We start from the raw sequence: 17,849 nt of genomic DNA on the forward strand, positions 1-17,849 counted from the left end.
AATAAGTCACCCCACAACATGGCAATGAGAGAGCTTGGATTCGGTCTGCCTGATTAGTAAGGCGGTAAGCACCAGCAGGCGGCTCGACCAGAGTATGAGCTGCAGGTCACCGAAGATAGGCACGGATCAATACCAATAGGCCTCCCCACAATATGGCAATGAGAAGGCTTGGATTCGGTCTGCCTGATTAGTAAGGCGGTAAGCACCAGCAGGCGGCTCGACCAGAGTATGAGCCGCAGGTCACCGAAGACAGGCATACATCAGCGCCTAAAAACCTCCTCACAACATGGCAAAGAGAGGACCCGGATTCGGTTTGCCTGATTGATAGGACTTGTAAGAACCTGTGGCAACTCTAGCAAGTAGAGCAGAGTGTGTGCCGCGGGACACCGAAGACAGGCACGTATCAACGCCAAAAAATAAAAAGAAAGGGGGATCTGTGGGGAGCAACTCGGACTGGACTGAGTTATTGGAATTAAGACTTGTTCTATGCGTCTGCTCTCCCACAATATGGCGCTGGGAGAGAAGAAAACAGCTTTTACACAGCTGCCTCCAGTTCAGCCAATAAACTGTAGGACTTGCTCCTGATTGGAGGAGAGCAGCGTGCTCGGCGTGTGGGCAGCCGAGTTGGGATTGGCAGATGAGGACTATAAAGGAGGAGAGAGACGGCATGCACCAGGAACATCTAAGGGGAACATCTAAGGGGAACACCTGTGCAGCCCCCGAGAGAGCCGGCCGGCGGTGTTCTGCTCCCCTGCGGAAGTGGGGAAAGTGGCCAGGGGGAACCGCCCTTCCACGGAGGTGGAAGGGACAGTAGCCAACCTGGGAAGAACCAGCAGCAAACCCGGGGAGGGCCGAGCAGATGAAAGAACAGCACAGGGTCCTGTGTCGTTCCTCCAGGAAGAGGGGGAGCGACACAAAGAAAAATTAATTAAAAAGTAAGTAAATAGGTAAATAAAACCTGCCACAATCCCATTGCTTGAAAGAATCACTGCATTTTGGGGCCATGTTCTTCCATATCTCTGATATGTGTACATCCACAAAGATCATTTTTCTTTTTTAAAGATTTACTTATTTATTTATTTGAAAGAGTTACGGAGAGGCAGAGGCAGAGAGAGAGAGAGAGAGAGAGAGAGAGAGACCACAATGGCTGGAGCTGGGCTGATCCGAAGCCAGGATCCGGGAGATTCTTCCAGGTCTCCCATGCGGGTGCAGGGGCCCAAGGACTTGGGCCATCTTCTACTGCTTTCCCAGGCCACAGCAGAGAGCTGGATCAGAAGTGGAGCAGCCGGGACTGGAACTGATGTCCATATGGGATGTCGGTACTGCAGGCGGCGGCTTTACCCTCTATGCCACAGCGCAGGCCCCAGATCATTTTTCAAGAAATGAAAATAGTCATGCTAGAAATATGACTTTGTTGCATGTCTCCTCACTGCAATTTCTTTGCCTGTCAATAAATACAAGTATATCAGGATGTTGCTGTTACACTTAAATGCTACATAGTATCCTGTGGCTGAGGTGCACCACAGTTGTTTACTGGGAGATGGATAGGTGGTTCCCAAGAGTGTGTACCACAAGCAGAATTGTGGTGACCAGTTCTGTGGATGAGTCTCAGTGTCCACTCGGGGACATCTCCTGAGGGTGCGTGGCAGCACATATTAGATGAAGAACTTGACCGCTTTTAAATCACTTGGTAGGCTGTGATGGACGGCTCTTCCACAAAGCTAGCGTGGTGCATTCTTCCTCCGGCGTTATCTGACAGTGACGGTTTCCCCGTAATTTCTTAGTATTTCTTTTTATTAAAAAAAACTCAGTAATGTGCAGCAGTTAATTTCGAGACAGGATAATTCAATAAATATTCTGGTTGTTGTGCCTACAAAATGGGGTCTGAGAAAAGTGGCTTTTATAATAAAATATGGCTTATTTATTTAGCTATCTTTTTTTTTTTTTTTTTTTTGATAGGCAGAGTGGACAGTGAGAGAGAGAGACAGGTCTTCCCTTGCCGTTGGTTCACCCTCCAATGGCCGCCGCTGCAGCTGGCGCAGCGCGCTGATCCGATGGCAGGAGCCAGGATCCAGGTGCTTTTTCCTGGTCTCCCATGGGGTGCAGGGCCCAAGCACCTGGGCCATCCTCCACTGCACTCCCTGGCCATAGCAGAGAGCTGGCCTGGAAGAGGGGCAACCGGGACAGAATCCGGCGCCCCGACCGGGACTAGAACCCGGCGTGCCGGCGCCGCAAGGTGGAGGATTAGCCTATTGAGCCACGGCGCCAGCTCTATTTAGCTATCTTTTTTTAAAAGATTTGTGTATTTACTTGAAAGAGTTACACAGAGAGAGAAGGAGAGGCAGAGAGAGAGAGAGGTCTTCCATCTGCTGGTTCATTCCCCAATTGGCTGCAATGGCCAGAGCTGTGCTGATCCGAAGCCAGGAGCCAGGAGCTTCTTCTGGTCTCCCACGCAGGTGCAGGGGCCCAAGGACTTGGGCCATCTTCTACTGCTTTCCCAGGGCCACAGCAGAGAGCTAGATTGGAAGTGGAGCAGCCGGGACTTGAACTGGCACCCATATGGGATGCCGACACTGCAGACAGTGGCTTTTCCCACTTCGCCATAGCGCTGTCCCCTTTAGCTATCTTTTTTATGTTGACCTGGTGTCAACCTCTGAGTAATGAAGTTAAGTATCACGTGGTTCCTCTCTGTCCAGGCAGGGCAGATGAGTAGAGGAAAAGGAAAGAAAAACCCTTGAACAATTACATGAATAACTCACTCATAAAAATCGATGTGGGCAGAAGAAAACGCAGAAAGTACATTTGCATCTTGATTCAGCTCTTCAACTGCCAAGGCCACCACCAACAATAATTATTTTTAATGTTTAATTCTTTGCTTTCCTTTGAGTGCAATGCTAATAATAGTCACTTCCATTCATTATCAAATACTCACTTGTGAGTCAGGAGTTCGGCAATTAACTTAATCCTCTAGGCAGGATAGGAATTGCCTTCCCCTCACTCTACTAAAGCCACCCAGGTTGTGCGAGTGGTCCACGGTCAACACCAGTGGTCACTGCAGAACCAGGACAGAACCAGGACAGGGGCACCTGTTTCCAGAGCCCTCACTGTGTCTGCTGTGCCCCACAGGGCCCCTCCTGGGGGCAGAGGTGGACTCCAAGCCTCCCAGAATCCCTCACGTGCACTCAGGGTGTGACCTCCTGTGGGCTGGCTCTGTTGGGACAATTACGTGATCATCCCTTTTCCTCTCACTCTCCTCTGCCCGCCAGGTTCCAGACAAGCCCATGAGGAACATCAGGTACATAGACAAGGAAATAAAGAACCTCAAGAAAGACCTCCTGCGAAGCCGGTGAGTGAGCCCGTCGGGGAGTGGCCCACAGACCCCAGGACAGGGGCGAGCGGGCTGCGGGGTGGTGACAGCAAGTCCTCACCAAGGCCTGCTGCTCCCTGACCCTGAACTTTAATCTGGAGTCCGTGGGAGGGCAGCCCCCTGAGGAGCAGAGGCCAGGACCCCTTTGTAGGCTGATGCTTCAGGTGTCCTTGGGCCGTCCTCCACATCCTTGCTCCACCCTGTCTCCTGCCCTGGAATTCCCTCTGCTCTCCTGCCTGGACCTGAATTCCAACTCAAGAACATTCCAGACTGCTCTGGAAAATCCCTTTTCACCCCTGGTCCACACTGTGGCCATGGCAGAGAGACAGACTCACTGTGAAATACTTGACACAGCCACCTGCCAACTGGTGACACTGGAGAGGTCATTCATCCCCCCCTCCCTGCCGGGTGTCTGTGTCCCCATCTGAAAATGAGAATAACCTGAGGCCGTCAGAAGAATGGGGTAGGGGGGCAGAAATGCCACATGCAGAGTGCCCCGCACTTGACCCTGAACGCAGGCCCCATCTCACTCCCCGTCCCCCCGCTCCCTCCATGATGTGAGCCAGCTCAGGTCCAGGTCACATTTGACTTGTCTCTGGACAGTGGGATGGGCTTAGCTTCCCTCGTCCGCTTCGCTCCTTTCTGGGACCTGGCGTAGTCCAAGGTGGGATCATAAGGGGGGGGGGGGGAGAGAGAGAGAGAGAAAACTAAAGATGCTTTTAGCACAAAACACTCGAGTGGTGTGCTGAGAGGGTGATGTTGGCTGCAGGTGGGAGGGGACTCGTGTGCCTCTTAGACATCTTCTGCTCTGAGCCAAACCACAGAGAGAGGCACCACAAGGCCTCCGCCCCCTCGCCTGCATCATCTCCCCTCCCCCAGGGCCCCCAGCCTGTCCACCCCACCCAGCCTCAGTGGCACAATTTGACAGAACCGGGTGGGGGTGTGGAGCCCAGGAGGACCCAAGGAAGCAGAGGGCAGGGGAGGGGAGCAGGAACAGACTTAAGGGACGCAGGGAATGGTTACGAGAGGGTCCCAGAGGGGTGACCGTGCCAGCTCTCAGAGGCCCTGTGCAGTGGAAAGCCCATGTGAGCCATGGATGCAGTTTTAAGTTTGTGTATAGCCACACTAGAAAGAGTGAAAAGAAAGGGGAGTAATTCTAGTGAGAGAATTCCTTTAATCCACTGTATCCAAAATGTCACCATTCAACCTATTCATCAGTCAATTTTAAAAAAAAAAAAGTAGTAATGAGATGTTTTGCATTCTGTTTGTCATGCGTGATGAAACGTGATGTGACAGGATCAGAAGTCCAGAGTGTGTTTCATACTTGGATCACAGATCCACTTGGACCACCCACCTCCCAGGTGCCCCAATAGTTGTGAGGCACAGAAGGGTGCAGACACACACATTCCTGTGTTGAAGCCCTGGCACCCAGCGTGGCTCTGTTTGGACGTGGGACCATTGAAGACATAAATAAGGTTAGGTGAGGCCATAGGATGGGGCCCTTAATGATATCCTTATAAAAACTGACATCCTTATAAAAAGAGGAAGAGACACGAGGGGTGTGTGGTTAAGGACAGCAAGAAGGCAGCTGCCTGTAAGTCAGGACAGGCGGCCTTGGGAGAAACCCAACCCTGCTGGCACCTTGGTCTTGGACTTTGCAGCCTCCAGAGCAGTGAGAAAGTACATATCTATTATTTAAGCCGTCTGGTCCCTGTTCTTCTCTATGACAGCCCCGCTAACTAGCATCCATCAGTGTTGGGCTCATCCCACAGTCACTGCTCAAGGGTCTCAGAGTCTCACAGAGCCAAGTTCAAGAATGGCCTTTGAACTTGGATCTCCAGGTCGAGGGCTGGGGTCCATAAGGCCCCTCTGCTGGTTGTAGACGTGTTGTTGGCCTCTACCCTGTTTGGACCCAAGCGTGAAGGACTTTCTGAAGCTGATGCCTTGAGAACCAGGCTGCCCCGGGGAGTTGTCTGAGCAGGGGCAGCGTTCACCGCAGGGAGCAGAGAAAAGAGGTTCACACGGCTGAAGAGGAGCCCCCCATCAGGGATCCGCACTCCGCTGCACCGCGTGCCTGGAGAATGCCCCGTGCTTCACCAGGAGTGGTACATCAGGGAAGCTGTCCATCGGGGCACCAGTCGGTCCAGCACAGGATGATGTCACCCAGAGCTCCAGCTGCTGAGACATCCCGGGCCCTCTAGAGCCTGAGGCACAAGGTTTACATGATAATCCCTGCAGACAGGTCTGTAAGTACCAGACGGCGGCCAGCCTGAACCCAGAGCCCATCGCTAAATCTTCAGGAAGTTCTCAAACCAACGGTTAAACACAGCCATTGTTAAAAACTCAATTACAATGATAAACTTACAATTAAATGGACACATAAGTGTTAAATACTTGAAACGCAGCCCTTCCCAATTCTCTCTAAACCTAAAGAACAAACACAATGAGAAGTTCCAGAGACGATCGCTCAGGCAGGGACGGGGCCGTGGAGGACCATGCCCATGTTCAAGGACGTCGAGGCAGTCGGAACCTTGTCTCCTTTTAAAAAAAAATTTTTTTTGACAGGCAGAGTGGATAGTGAGAGAGAGAGAGACAGAGAGAAAGGTCTTCCTTTGCCATTGGTTCACCCTCTAATGGCCACCCACCGCGGCCAGCGCGCTGCCGCGGGCGCACCGCGCTGATCCGAAGGCAGGAGCCAGATGCTTCTCCTGGTCTCCCATGGGGTGCAGGGCCCAAGCACTTGGGCCATCCTCCACTGCACTCCCTGGCCACAGCAGAGAGCTGGCCTGGAAGAGGGGCAACCGGGACAGAATCCAGCGCCCCGACCGGGACTAGAACCCGTGTGCCGGCGCCGCAAGGCAGAGGATGAGCCTAGTGAGCCACAGCGCCGGCCTCCTTTTTAAAATATTTTTATTTTTTTGTTTGTTCATTATGATTTTAGTTTTTAACAGATATAATGTGCTTTTAGAGAAAACTCTAAGAACATAGTGATACTCCCTTCCTCCCTGCCCCTCTCTCATTCCCACCTTCCTTCCTCATTCCTTCTTTTTCCTTTTCATTTCTGAAATAACATATTTTAAATTTACACTATAGCAAGCAGAACTTTTTAAAGGCAACATGAGAGGGATTATGTAAGTTATTTTGCAACAGTAGTCTTTGGCTGCAAGGCAATAGCGAGAGTGGTACCAGTCCAGCAGTTGCTGGGCAGGGATCTTTTTTAATAATATATTTATTTATTTTATTTGAAAGGCAGAGTTACAGAGAAAGAGAGAGAGAGAGAGAGAGAGAGAGAGAGGTCTTCCATCTGCTGGTTCACTCCCCAAATGGCTGCAATGGCGGGAGCTGGGCCGATCCAAAGCCAGGAGCCAGGAGCCAGGAGCTTCTTCCAGGTCTCCCACATGGGTGCAGGGGCCCATGGACTTGGGCCATCTTCTACTGCTTTCCCAGGCCATAGCAGAGAGCTGGAAAGGAAGTGGAGCAGCCGGCCCATACGGGATAGCGGCCCTGCAGGCTGTGGCTTTCCGCACTATGCTACAGCATGGACAGGCATCTTTTCAGAAGTAGTTTTGAATGAGGGCGTGGAGCCTTTGTGCAAGGTTGTGGCTGAGTCCTTGTGGTCATTCTTGTGGTCAGGCGCAGGTGCAGGACGTTCCTCCTCCCTAGCCTCCGGCTTTATGTATGTATTATTTATTTATTTTGGTTACTGTTAGAGTTTGGCAAATGTGACTCTTGGACTCTGACAGCTTCCCCACTGTATCATGCGTTTGCTGTTCTCTGTGCTCTCAAGGTGTTGCTGGGCACAGTAACAGCATGGTAGGAATCCAGTATCAAGAGAGCTACAGGCGATCTCTTTCCAGCTCTGGGATCCCTGGCATTACCTTGGTAGCTCAGAAACCCAACCCCAGGGGGAACGCCTGCCTCCTGGGAGCATGGCTCTCCCCACCCCAAGCTGGTTTAGCCATCTACCTGCATGCCACTACTGCCACAGGCATGACGAGGGCTGCACCTCCCCTAACCCAGCAGAACAGGGGTTAAAAGCAAGACCGTGGCTCTTGTGCCACCCTTTGGTTGGCAGATGGAGTCTCTCCCTCCTGCCAGACACATTTGCCACAGCTCCAAAACGAGCTGAAATGTCACATCCTCATCACACAGACTGGGCGGTCCAGCAGCTCGGCTTGAAGGGGAACATGGGAAAGGCCAGACAGGAAGACCGGCACCTGCCACGAGACCTCCCATCTGGACACGGCCTGTCCCCCACCCCACCCCGGGCCCCAGGGACATGTAAGGAATCAGCAGTTCCCCTTCAAAAGGAGATGTCCCACCTTCCTGGGGGCAGCTGCCTCTCCAGGAGGAGCAAACCCCACCCCCACGCCCATAGCCCCTTCTCCCAGTATTAAATGGAGCAAATTCTTAGCAAAAGAAAAAGATGTGTCTTTTCCACTCTTTGTTTCTCAGATCCATTTTACCACCACCACCACCCCCGCCCCATTAGCATCTCCCCCACCTTGAGCCAAACCCCTTGGCTGTCTCTGGATTTTTATTTAATACTTCAGCCGTCTTATAATTCAATTGCACCATCCCTGATTTCATGGCCGATTTAACATGATGCTAAAAAGAATAAAACTCTAACTGCTTTCCTCCCCGCCTGTCCCGCCAGATGTTCTGTGACACTAGGCAGTGCGCGGCGTGCTCAGCTGCCGAACTTTCTGGGAGAAGTTAACCACTGGGGCCTCTGCATGTGTTCAGTTCTTGGTTAACTCTTTAAGATTTACTAATTTATTTAAAAGGCAGAGAATCAGAGAGGGAGAGACAGAGATGGGATGCAGGGAGGAGGAGAAGAAAGAGAGAGAGAGAGAGAGAGAGAGAGAGAGAGAGAGAGAGAGATCTTCAGTCTTCAATCTGTTGGCTGTGATAGCCAGGGCTGGGCCAGGCTGAAGCCACAGCCTGGAACTCTATCCAAGTGTCCCACGTGAGTGGCAGGGTCCCAAGCATCCATGTGCTCCAGTGACCTGTTTCCATCTCTGCCCTCCTCACCAGGGTGTCAGAGCCCTCACAGCATGGACTGTGCCATGTCCACCGCCATGGGACTGGACAGGTGCTTGTTTGTGGGATGAATGAATTCTCTTGTCTGTCTCTAGAATTTACAAGGTAAAAACAAGAGGATGTCTCAGCAGGAGAAGCCAGAGAGACGTTGCATCTGTAAATCCATGGGATAAATCGGAAGATGGGAAAATCGGCCCATTGCTTGGGGACCTCAGGAATGCTTGCTGACTTTTCTCCTCCCACTGTCACTCATGCAGGAGTGCCAGCCCCAGCTTGCTGTTGGGGACTGGCCTGGAGCTGGGAGGAGGAGCTATGAATGTCACCCCGCAGCCAAGCCAACTTGTCCTGTGAGTCCCCAGGGTCTAGCTCACTACCTGTCATGGAGTGGATATACAATAAATATTTGCTGAAATTTTTATTTGCAGAACATTTTAAAATCCTCCCCGAGGCAGGTAGAAAAGGTCCTATTGATTCATCTCTCCAATGAGACGAGAGACTCAGAGAAGTTAAGAGATTCACTTAAAGTCATTGTATCAAACAGATAATGCTTCCTGACAACCACCCCGAAAACTCAGTGACTGCAAATAATAAGCACTTGTAAAAAATGTATCTGAGAGACAGAGCAACAGAGAGAGAGGGAGAGACAGAGAAAGTGAAAGCTTCCATCTGCTGCCTCACTCTCTAAATGGTTACAACTGCCAGGACTGGATAAAGCCAGGACCCTGGAACCCCATCCTGGTCTCCCACGTGGGTAGCAGGGACCCAGGCACTTGGGCCATCATCTGCTGCCTCCCCAGGTGCAGTAGCAGGGAGCTGGATCAGACGCAGGGCAGACAGACGCTCTGACATGGGATGCTGGCTTTGCAAGCAGCAGCTTCACCTGCTATGCCGCAACTCTGACCCCAGAACAATAAGCATTTATTCGTGGTCACAAATAACCCTGGATTCTCTGCTCTCAGCTGGCTTCGCCTGTGCATCTGTAATAACTGAGGGTTGGGTTGGTGGTTTTTCTGATCTTGGTTGGGGCTGTCTTGTGTATTTGGAGGTCTGCTAACTCTAGGCAGCTCTTGGATGGCCTTCAGCAGAACACCATGGTCTCTCATTCTCCCGCAGGTTAGCTAGGATATGTTTCTTTTTTTTAATTTTTATTTATTTATTTATTTATTTTTAACAGGCAGAGTGGACAGTGAGAGAGAGAGAGACAGAGAGAAAGGTCTTCCCTTGCCATTGGTTCACCCTCCAATGGCCGCCACGGCCAGTGCACCGCGGCTGATCCGAAGGCAGGAGCCAGGTGCTTCTCCTGGTCTCCCATGGGGTGCAGGGCCCAAGCACTTGGGCCATCCTCCACTGCACTCCCAGGCCATAGCAGAGAGCTGGCCTGGAAGAGGGGCAACCGGGACAGAATCTGGCGCCCTGACCGGGACTAGAACCTGGTGTGCCGGCACCACTAGGCGGAGGATTAGCCTATTGAGCCGCGGCACCAGCCGCTAGAATATGTTTCCACTGTGGCAGGGTCCTGAGAAAGAATGGGAGGATGCAAAATCCCTGGAGCCCTAAGCCAGGAACTGGCCAGAACATCACTTCTGCCATAGCCGTGTGGCCAAAGCAAACCACAAATCCAGGCCAGAGGGAAGATGGGGAAAGAGATGCCACTTGTTGATGGGAAGAAGAGTCAGTGCAATGGGTTAAGCCACCACCTGCAGTGCCGGCATCTCACGTGAACACCTGTTCAGGACATGGCTGCTCGACTCCTAACACAGCTCCTGTGTCCAGTAAAAGAGCAGAAGATGGCCCAAGTGTGTGGGTTCCGCCCTGCTGTGGGGAGATCACAATGGAGTTTCCGGACCTTGGGTTTAAGCCTGGCTCAGCCCTGGCCATTGCAGCCATTTGGGGAGTAAATCAGCAGATGGAAGTGCGCTCTCTCTCCTCTCTCTCTCTCTCTCTCTCTCTCTCTCTCTCTCTGTAACTGCCTTTCAAATAAATAAAATAAATCTTAAAAAAAAAAAAAAAGAGCTTCAGTTACATCACAGAAGAGTAGAGATTTGGGGCCATTAGTCATTGGCAGTTCTGAGCCGGCCTTTGAGACCTGCATGCGTGTCGACAGGCATCTGTGTAAATCACGTCTCACCCTTAGGGGAGCAGTGAGAGTGGAAGTTCCAAGGCCCTGAGAAATGAAGACCAGGGGGGCCATGGTGAGCTGGGTGGGAGGCAAAGGGATAAGGGAACAATGACAGTGGGTGAGCAGATGTCACACACTGAGTAAGGGTGGAGGAGACGCCAATTAGGAGGGGAAAAAAAAACAAAGCCACAGAGAAGGAGGTCCCTGGGTGGGCCGGTGCCATGGCTCACTAGGCTAATCCTCTGCCTGCGGCGCCGGCACACCGGGTTCTAGTCCCGGTTGGGGTGCCAGATTCTGTCCCGGTTGCTCCTCTTCCAGGCCAGCTCTCTGCTGTGGCCCAGGAAGGCAATGGAGGATGGCCCAAGTGCTTGGGCCCTGCACCGCATGGGAGACCAGGAGGAAGCACCTGGCTCCTGGCTTCAGATCGGCACAGCGCACCGGCCATAGCGGCCATTTGGGGAGTGAACCAACGGAAGGAAGACCTTTCTCTCTGTCTCTCTTTCTGTCTAACTCTGCCTACTCTGCCTGTCAAAAAAAAAAAAAAAAAAAAAGGAGGTCCCTGGGTAACACCCACATACACCCTGAACTGGTGGCCTGCTGAGGGCCCCGAGGCTGTCTTCTGCGGTCACCAGTCCCTCTCTCTGTGACGTTTCCAATCTTGGATTCCCAGGAGCTCTTTAAAATCCAGGAGCGATGGCTCCCACATGTACTTCTCAAATGAGCACCACTCCTGCTTGCCACCCAAGGAGCCGGACTAAGTGACATCCCAGTTCATGAAGTGCAGAGAAATCCAGAGAAAACACGGTGCTTTTAGCACCCTGCCCTAGTTCTTGATCTGAATCAATGGTATTTAATAGTGGTAATGGTGTGTATTTTGAGTCATGGGTTGTGAACACAGTGGTATGTAGAGTAAGCTTCTCCCAACTGTCTTTTTTTTTTTTTTTTTTGAAACAAAAAGGGGTGAAACTAATAACCAAATTGAAACAATTAGATTGAAGACGGTGCCCATAGAAGACATCACTAATGGATCCCACCACCCTTTCCATTCGAGCCCAGAGTTGGTCTCCAGGACCTTCTCAGCCCAGAACTCCAGGAGACTCCCACCATGGGTTAGAACTGCTGCATAGGATTTCACTTATTTGTCATCTGGAAATTAGAAAACTCAAAAGGGAACTTTAATATTGTGTTAACTCAAGGGGAGGGCTGGAGAAGAGATCAGCAGAGGGAACATACCCTCCCCGGTCCCTTTGTGACTGAAGCTGAATCTTAATCCAAGAACTGGAGCAGATGGAGAAATCGTTGTTGGCCTCGGATACTTCTTTACTGCTCTCGGGAGCCCTCTCTGCGTCTCATGACTCATGGCCCAGGATCCCCGCACCCTTAGCCTGCAGCCCAGAACCTCATTTAGAAGTTCAGCCCTCCTTGCAGCGCCGGCACACCGGGTTCTAGTCCCGGTCGGGACGCCGGATTCTGTCCCGGTTGCCCCTCTTCCAGGCCAGCTCTCTGCTGTGGCCAGGGAGTGCAGTGGAGGATGGCCCAAGTGCTTGGGCCCTGCACCCCATGGGAGACCAGGATAAATACCTGGCTCTGATTCTTCCATTGCTCCCCACCGCTTCAGACTGGAGACCTATCCCCAAAGCCCTAGAATTGTTTAGTGTCATGGATTCATACGCTGGTCCCTAACGTGCATGCAGGCATAGTTAGGGCTTCAAATTGTACCTTGTGAACCATTCAGAGAAAACGCAAGTCTTCCCCTCCCCACCACACACATATAACAGCTTCCCTACACCCTGCAGCCAGTGAGCGGCCATTAATGGGAGTCCCTGGTTTGCTCCATAAGAACAAACATCTGGCCCCGTGTCCTTAACCCAGAACCAATAACCACAGCTACATCCCCGGAGCACAGGTCAGTGCTACGGGCTAAAGGAAGCTGGTTCAAGTTCATTGCATTTTATCCTCTTGGATGCGAGCTGGAGGCTCAGCCCATCTCTGTTTCTGGTGTCTCCGTGTTAGACACCTCTAGTTAGCGGTGATTCTAGGGCAGGTTTTCTTCTCTGCTTTCTTGCACTGCTCCCAACTGAGGGTAAAGATCTTTTTTCTTCCTTTCCTTGAGGCAAAGGCTGCCTCTGAGAGTCCCACATGGAAAAAAGGAAAAAAAAAAAAAAAAAAAAAAGGAACTTAACCAGAGGACCAAGTTTTCACATTTAAGCAACAGAATATTACGAATCCTTGACCTTGTATGCCCCAGGGGCTTGCATAGAACTGTGTTTTCCAGAATGCTTTCCCAGGTGACAAACGCTGTGCTCGGTTTTATGGCCAGGCCAGGAGGGCAACATAGTGTAGTTGAAAGTCCACTGGCTTGGGAAGTTGGCTGTGGGTTCAAAATCTCAGCCCTTCCAGTGATTAGCCATGGGGCCATGAACCAGTCAGTGTGCTCTCCAGATCTTAGTCTTGCCATCTGTGGCATGGGACCTAAGGATCACCAGATCCATTTTGCACCATTGTTGGGATCTGTGGGGACAGACGCACATGAGGAATGTAGGAGTTGACCAATAAAAGATAACCAATGTTGTTTAATGCTGGTTGTTGTGAGAGAGAGCCCCTTGAAAATCCCCAGGGGTGGGCCGGCGCCGCGGCTCACTAGGCTAATCCTCTGCCTTGCGGCACCGGCACCCTGGGTTCTAGTCCCGGTCGGGGCGCCGGATTCTGTCCCGGTTGCCCCTCTTCCAGGCCAGCTCTCTGCTGTGGCCAGGGAGTGCAGTGGAGGATGGCCCAAGTGCTTGGGCCCTGCACCCCATGGGAGACCAGGATAAGTGCCTGGCTCCTGCCATTCGATCAGCGCGGTGCGCCGGTCGCAGCGCGCCGGCCGCAGCAGCCATTGGAGGGTGAACCAACGGCAAAGGAAGACCTTTCTCTCTCTCTGTCTCTCTCTCACTGTCCACTCTGCCTGTCAAAAAAGAAAAAAAAGAAAATTCCCAGGGGTGGCAACCACGACCCTGAGCTTTTTTTTTTTTTTTTTTTTTTTTTTCAGGCAGAGTTAGAGAGAGAGAGAGAGAAAGGTCTTCCTTTTCCATTGGTTCACCCCCCAAATGGCCGTTACAGCCAAAGCCAGGAGCCAGGTGCTTCCTCCTGGTCTCCCATGCGGGTGCAAGAGCCCAAGCACTGGGGGCCTTCCTCCGCTGCCCTCCCGGGCCACAGCAGAGAGCTGAACTGGAAGAGGAGCAACCGGGACTAGAACCCGGCGCCCATATGGGATGCCAGCGCCACAGGCAGAGGATCAACCAAGTGAGCCACGGCACCAGCCCCAACCATTGTTGTTTGATGCTGGTTGTCGTGAGAGCACCTTGAACATCCCCAGGGGTGGCAACCACGACCCTGAAACAGAGACCCAGGCCTGTCTCTCATCAGCTGAGTGACCTTGGCCTGGTCAAGGTCTCTCAACCTCAGTTCCTCCTCTCGGGATGGACCGATGCCTTCTTTCTGGGATTTCTGTGTTATGTGCTAGGACAAAATGTATAAAATCCACTGCTGTGCCTCAGTTCCCTCCCTTAGCTCCTGAAATGTCCTGAGAACAGAGGCAAGGCCAGGGAATCGGAATCCCAAGAGTCCCACCCATCTCGGATCAGCTGGAGGTCCCTCTGCCCGGCCTCTTGCACCCCTCAGTGCTCCTGGACTTGGGCAAGCACGTGCTCCCCAGCCTTGAAGGTGGATGGTGGGTCCTCACTCCAGAGCTTACAGATCACACAGCCTTCTCTGCTGGGCAAAAACCGAGTTAATGTCGTTCCTGAACTGCCTGCAAAACGTTTAGGTAAATAGGTCCTAAGGTGAATTGATCCTGTTGATTGTGTGTGTGTGTGTGTGTGTGTGAGAGAGAGAGAGAGAGAGAGAATAAAGACGACCCCCCCAATACCCACACATACACATTAGATTAGGTAAGTATGTAACTTTCCCAGAGCTGGGAGGAAGAAGAGGATACCCAGCTCAGAGTCTGCTCCCTTCATGTCCCTCTGTCACCACTGGGAGAGCCCAGGTCAGCTACAGTCATAAAGGAAGTACCAGCAGATAAAACCCTGCCCCTGCCCAGCCCCCACCAAGGAGCCAAATGTTCCACCACTGGCCCCACCTCTACTGCCAGGAGCAGTATTGGGGAAGTTCATGGAAAATGCATTTTATGAAAAATGGATTTATGGATTTCAAAGCATTTTTGCACCAAAATAAGCTTTTCTTTAAATTTCATTTGTCCATGAACTTGTTGAAGTCTGTTAACCGAGTCATTACTCTTTCAGTGTTTTGGTACCGTTGCGATAACTCTGACCTCTGCTCCTCTAAATCGTGAACAGAGGGAGCTAATGAATCCAGTGAATCTCAGCCCTAAAGGAAAACAGGTCATCGGGGCTGGCACTGCGGTGCAGCAAGTTAACACCCTGGCCTGAAGCACTGGCATCACATATGGGCACCGGTTCTAGACCCAGCTGTTCCTCTTCCGATCCAGCTCTCTGCTGTGGCCTGGGAAAGCAGTAGAAGATGGCCCAAGTCCTTGGGCCCCTGCACCCTCGTGGGAGACCCAGAAGAAGCTCCTTGTTCCTGCCTTTGGATCGGTGCAGCTCCAGCCGTTGCGGCCAACTGGGGAGTGAACCAACAAATGGAAGACCTCCCTCTCTCTCTGCCTCTCCTCTATGAAACTCTGACTTTCAAATAAATATTTAAAAAAGAAAGAAAACAGGTCATCGTGCCCCGAGTTTCTCAGTGTTTGTTAAGCCAGGTACCCATGCTACAAACTATACGGTGAGAAAAATGTTCTCTAGTCATGCATGCTTGGGAAGTGCTGTGAACTGCCTATCTCAGAGATTCCTGGCACGGTAGTATTTTATTCTTTTAAAAATTTTTATTCGGAAGGCAGAAATAGAGGAAGAGAGAGACAAGGACACAGATCTCCCATGCACTAGTTAATTTGCCAGATGCATGCAATAGCCAGGGCTGGGCCAGGCCAAAGCCAGGAGCCAGGAACCCAATCTGGCTCTCCCACGTGGGTGACAGGAACCCAGGTACTTGTGCCATCACTGCTGCCTCTCGGAGTTTACGTTAGCAGGAAGTTAGAATCAGGAATTGAGCCGCGGTTCAAAGAAGTTGATGTGTAGTGTATGCTGCTAATTTCTGTGATATAAATACCCCCCACCATAGTCACTTCCAAGCTAACAACATGATAGCACACTGGGCGTGGAGTTGGGGAGAAATCTGCACAGTTGGCTCAGCATCCTACTGAATCCACTCCTCACTGCCAGCTGGACCGTGACGAATCCAGCTCCAAAAGCCCCTCGCTTCTGCACCAGCTGTTGCAGGAATCAACAGAGATGGAGACAGGCATGCTCACTGGGAAGGGCGGCACCTGTGAGTTAGTAGGGGAGGCGAGACTGGGCAGAGGAAGGAGTTAATCTGAGAAGCAGTCCGAATCCCACAGCGGGCCCTCGAGCTGGATGGTCCTGCAGAGAGGTCCTGCTTCGGGGCAAGAGGACGAGAGCCTGGTGCCGGTGCAGCAGCCAGTCCTGGGATGCAGGCCTCCCCCAGGGAGAAGCCTCCCCTTTACTGGGGGAGCTCCCTGTGTGGGGGGAGCACCTGCAGAAGAGCTCAGCCGTGAGCCCTCCTCTGTCAGCAGCAGCTGGGGAGACGAAGGCTTTCCCCCGGAAGAGAGAGTCAGGATGGCACAGTCCAGGATCCACTGGAACGTGGGTCTGGGACTGCACGCGTGGGGAGAAGGAGCCAAGGGGTCCTGATAAACGACCCAGTTATTCGACAATGGAAACCCTTTCCCTCGCACACAGCAGTGACATGGTAGCCAGTGGAAGTCACCTCGGGAACTGATGACCTCACTGAGGACCTTCAGGGCCCAGGTGAGGAGGCCAAGACGAGAGAGAGAGAGAGAGAGAGAGAGAGAGAGAGAGAGAAGCTGCCTTGCCCGAGATCACACAGCCACTGGCAGCAAAGCGGGGATTGGCGAGCTCCCCCAGGCCTGTGGTCCACATTCCACTCCTTCCTTCGTGGGTTTAGTGTTTGGAAAGGCATCAGTCTCCTACGTTGGACTAAAGGTTCCATAAGAGCAGGGGCCATGTCTGTTTTTGATGGCTCATGTTATGCCAGCCTAGCGCAGTGCCTGGGAGGTACTTAGTGCATAACAAGTACTTGTTGAATGAATGAATGAATGAATGAATGAAAGCTTCAGAATTCCTTTTGACTCTTTTAGAAATCGGGATGGGAGTAGAGGAGGGACAGAGTGATAGATGCATCGCTTTAAAGACCGGGTGTCTGGACTAAGTCACAAGGGAAGTTGGCTCAGTACAACGTGCACAGACCGGGCTTCTGCCTCCTGAGTTCCCTGCAGGCTTGGAACCAGACTGCATGAGTTCAAACCCAAGCGACACCACTTACTGACTACACTGTGCCCAATTTCTGTGATCCTCCAAGCGGGGATTGCAAAAATGCCTTCTCCCTCTCCCAGGGCTGTTGTGAGGATCAAATGAATTAATACATACAAAGCACTTGGAACAATGCCTGACACACGTTAAGTCCTCAGTAAACGGCAGTCGTATGCTTTACCTCATCCGTGCTCCCCGAGTGACTGTAACTGTTTTACAGTATGATCGTGACTGCCTGACTTTCTCCCTGAGTCCATCACTGGGCCACAGGGCCACCAGGCTCAGCATCATATCCAGCCTGTTGTACCAGAGTTTGACAACAGCTGGGGCAACTACGATATGGGAGGGGAAAAAAGTCAGGACATTCCTTCCTGGGGGAGCTGGGCAGGTATAGCTGTTAGACTGGGATTTCATACTGATGTTCAATCTCTTCCTCCTGTGATTGCTGAACGAGCCACTGCTCTAACGAATGTACCCACAGGCTGCACCGCTAGGCACTGGTCCACCACCAGTCCTGCACACATAAGCCCCGTAGTTCTTCAACTTTGTGTTGAGTTATAATGTACCATAGGAAAGCATACAAATCACTAAGCGTACAGCTCCATACACTTGTGTTGAACAAGCATATCCACGTCAAGGGCAACATCACCAAAGCCTTCCAGAAAATGTCCTCGTGTCCCCTTCTCACCACTGACACCCCAAAGGAACCACCTGCCTGGCTTCTGACACTTAAACGCGCTTCTCTTGTTTTGAATTTCCCATAAACGGAGTCGTGCCGTTGGCCCTCTTATTGGGCCTGATTGCTTGCACTCCCTATCATGTCTCCAAGACTTGCCCTGACCGCCTCTCGTACACAGAACTGGAGCTCCTCGCAGTTCCTGTGTCGTTTTCATTGTGTGAAGGCAGCATG

At 51.9% G+C, this 17,849-nt stretch overlaps 1 protein-coding gene across 2 annotated transcripts in view; it reads left to right on the top strand.

The window, feature by feature from the left end:
• Nucleotides 1-17,849, top strand: part of CCDC60 (coiled-coil domain containing 60) — a 190,618-nt gene that overhangs the window by 79,467 nt on the left and 93,302 nt on the right. For both annotated transcript variants that reach the window (XM_051826621.3, XM_089323258.1), the window contains exon 2: nucleotides 3,267-3,346. In XM_051826621.3, the coding sequence (XP_051682581.3) occupies nucleotides 3,267-3,346 (80 nt within the window). The remainder of the gene's footprint in view (nucleotides 1-3,266; nucleotides 3,347-17,849) is intronic.

Source organism: Oryctolagus cuniculus, chromosome 21 (assembly GCF_051225735.1).
Source record: "Oryctolagus cuniculus isolate XC-2025 breed Fujian yellow rabbit chromosome 21, ASM5122573v1, whole genome shotgun sequence".
In the NCBI taxonomy this organism is placed as follows: Eukaryota; Metazoa; Chordata; class Mammalia; order Lagomorpha; family Leporidae; genus Oryctolagus; species Oryctolagus cuniculus.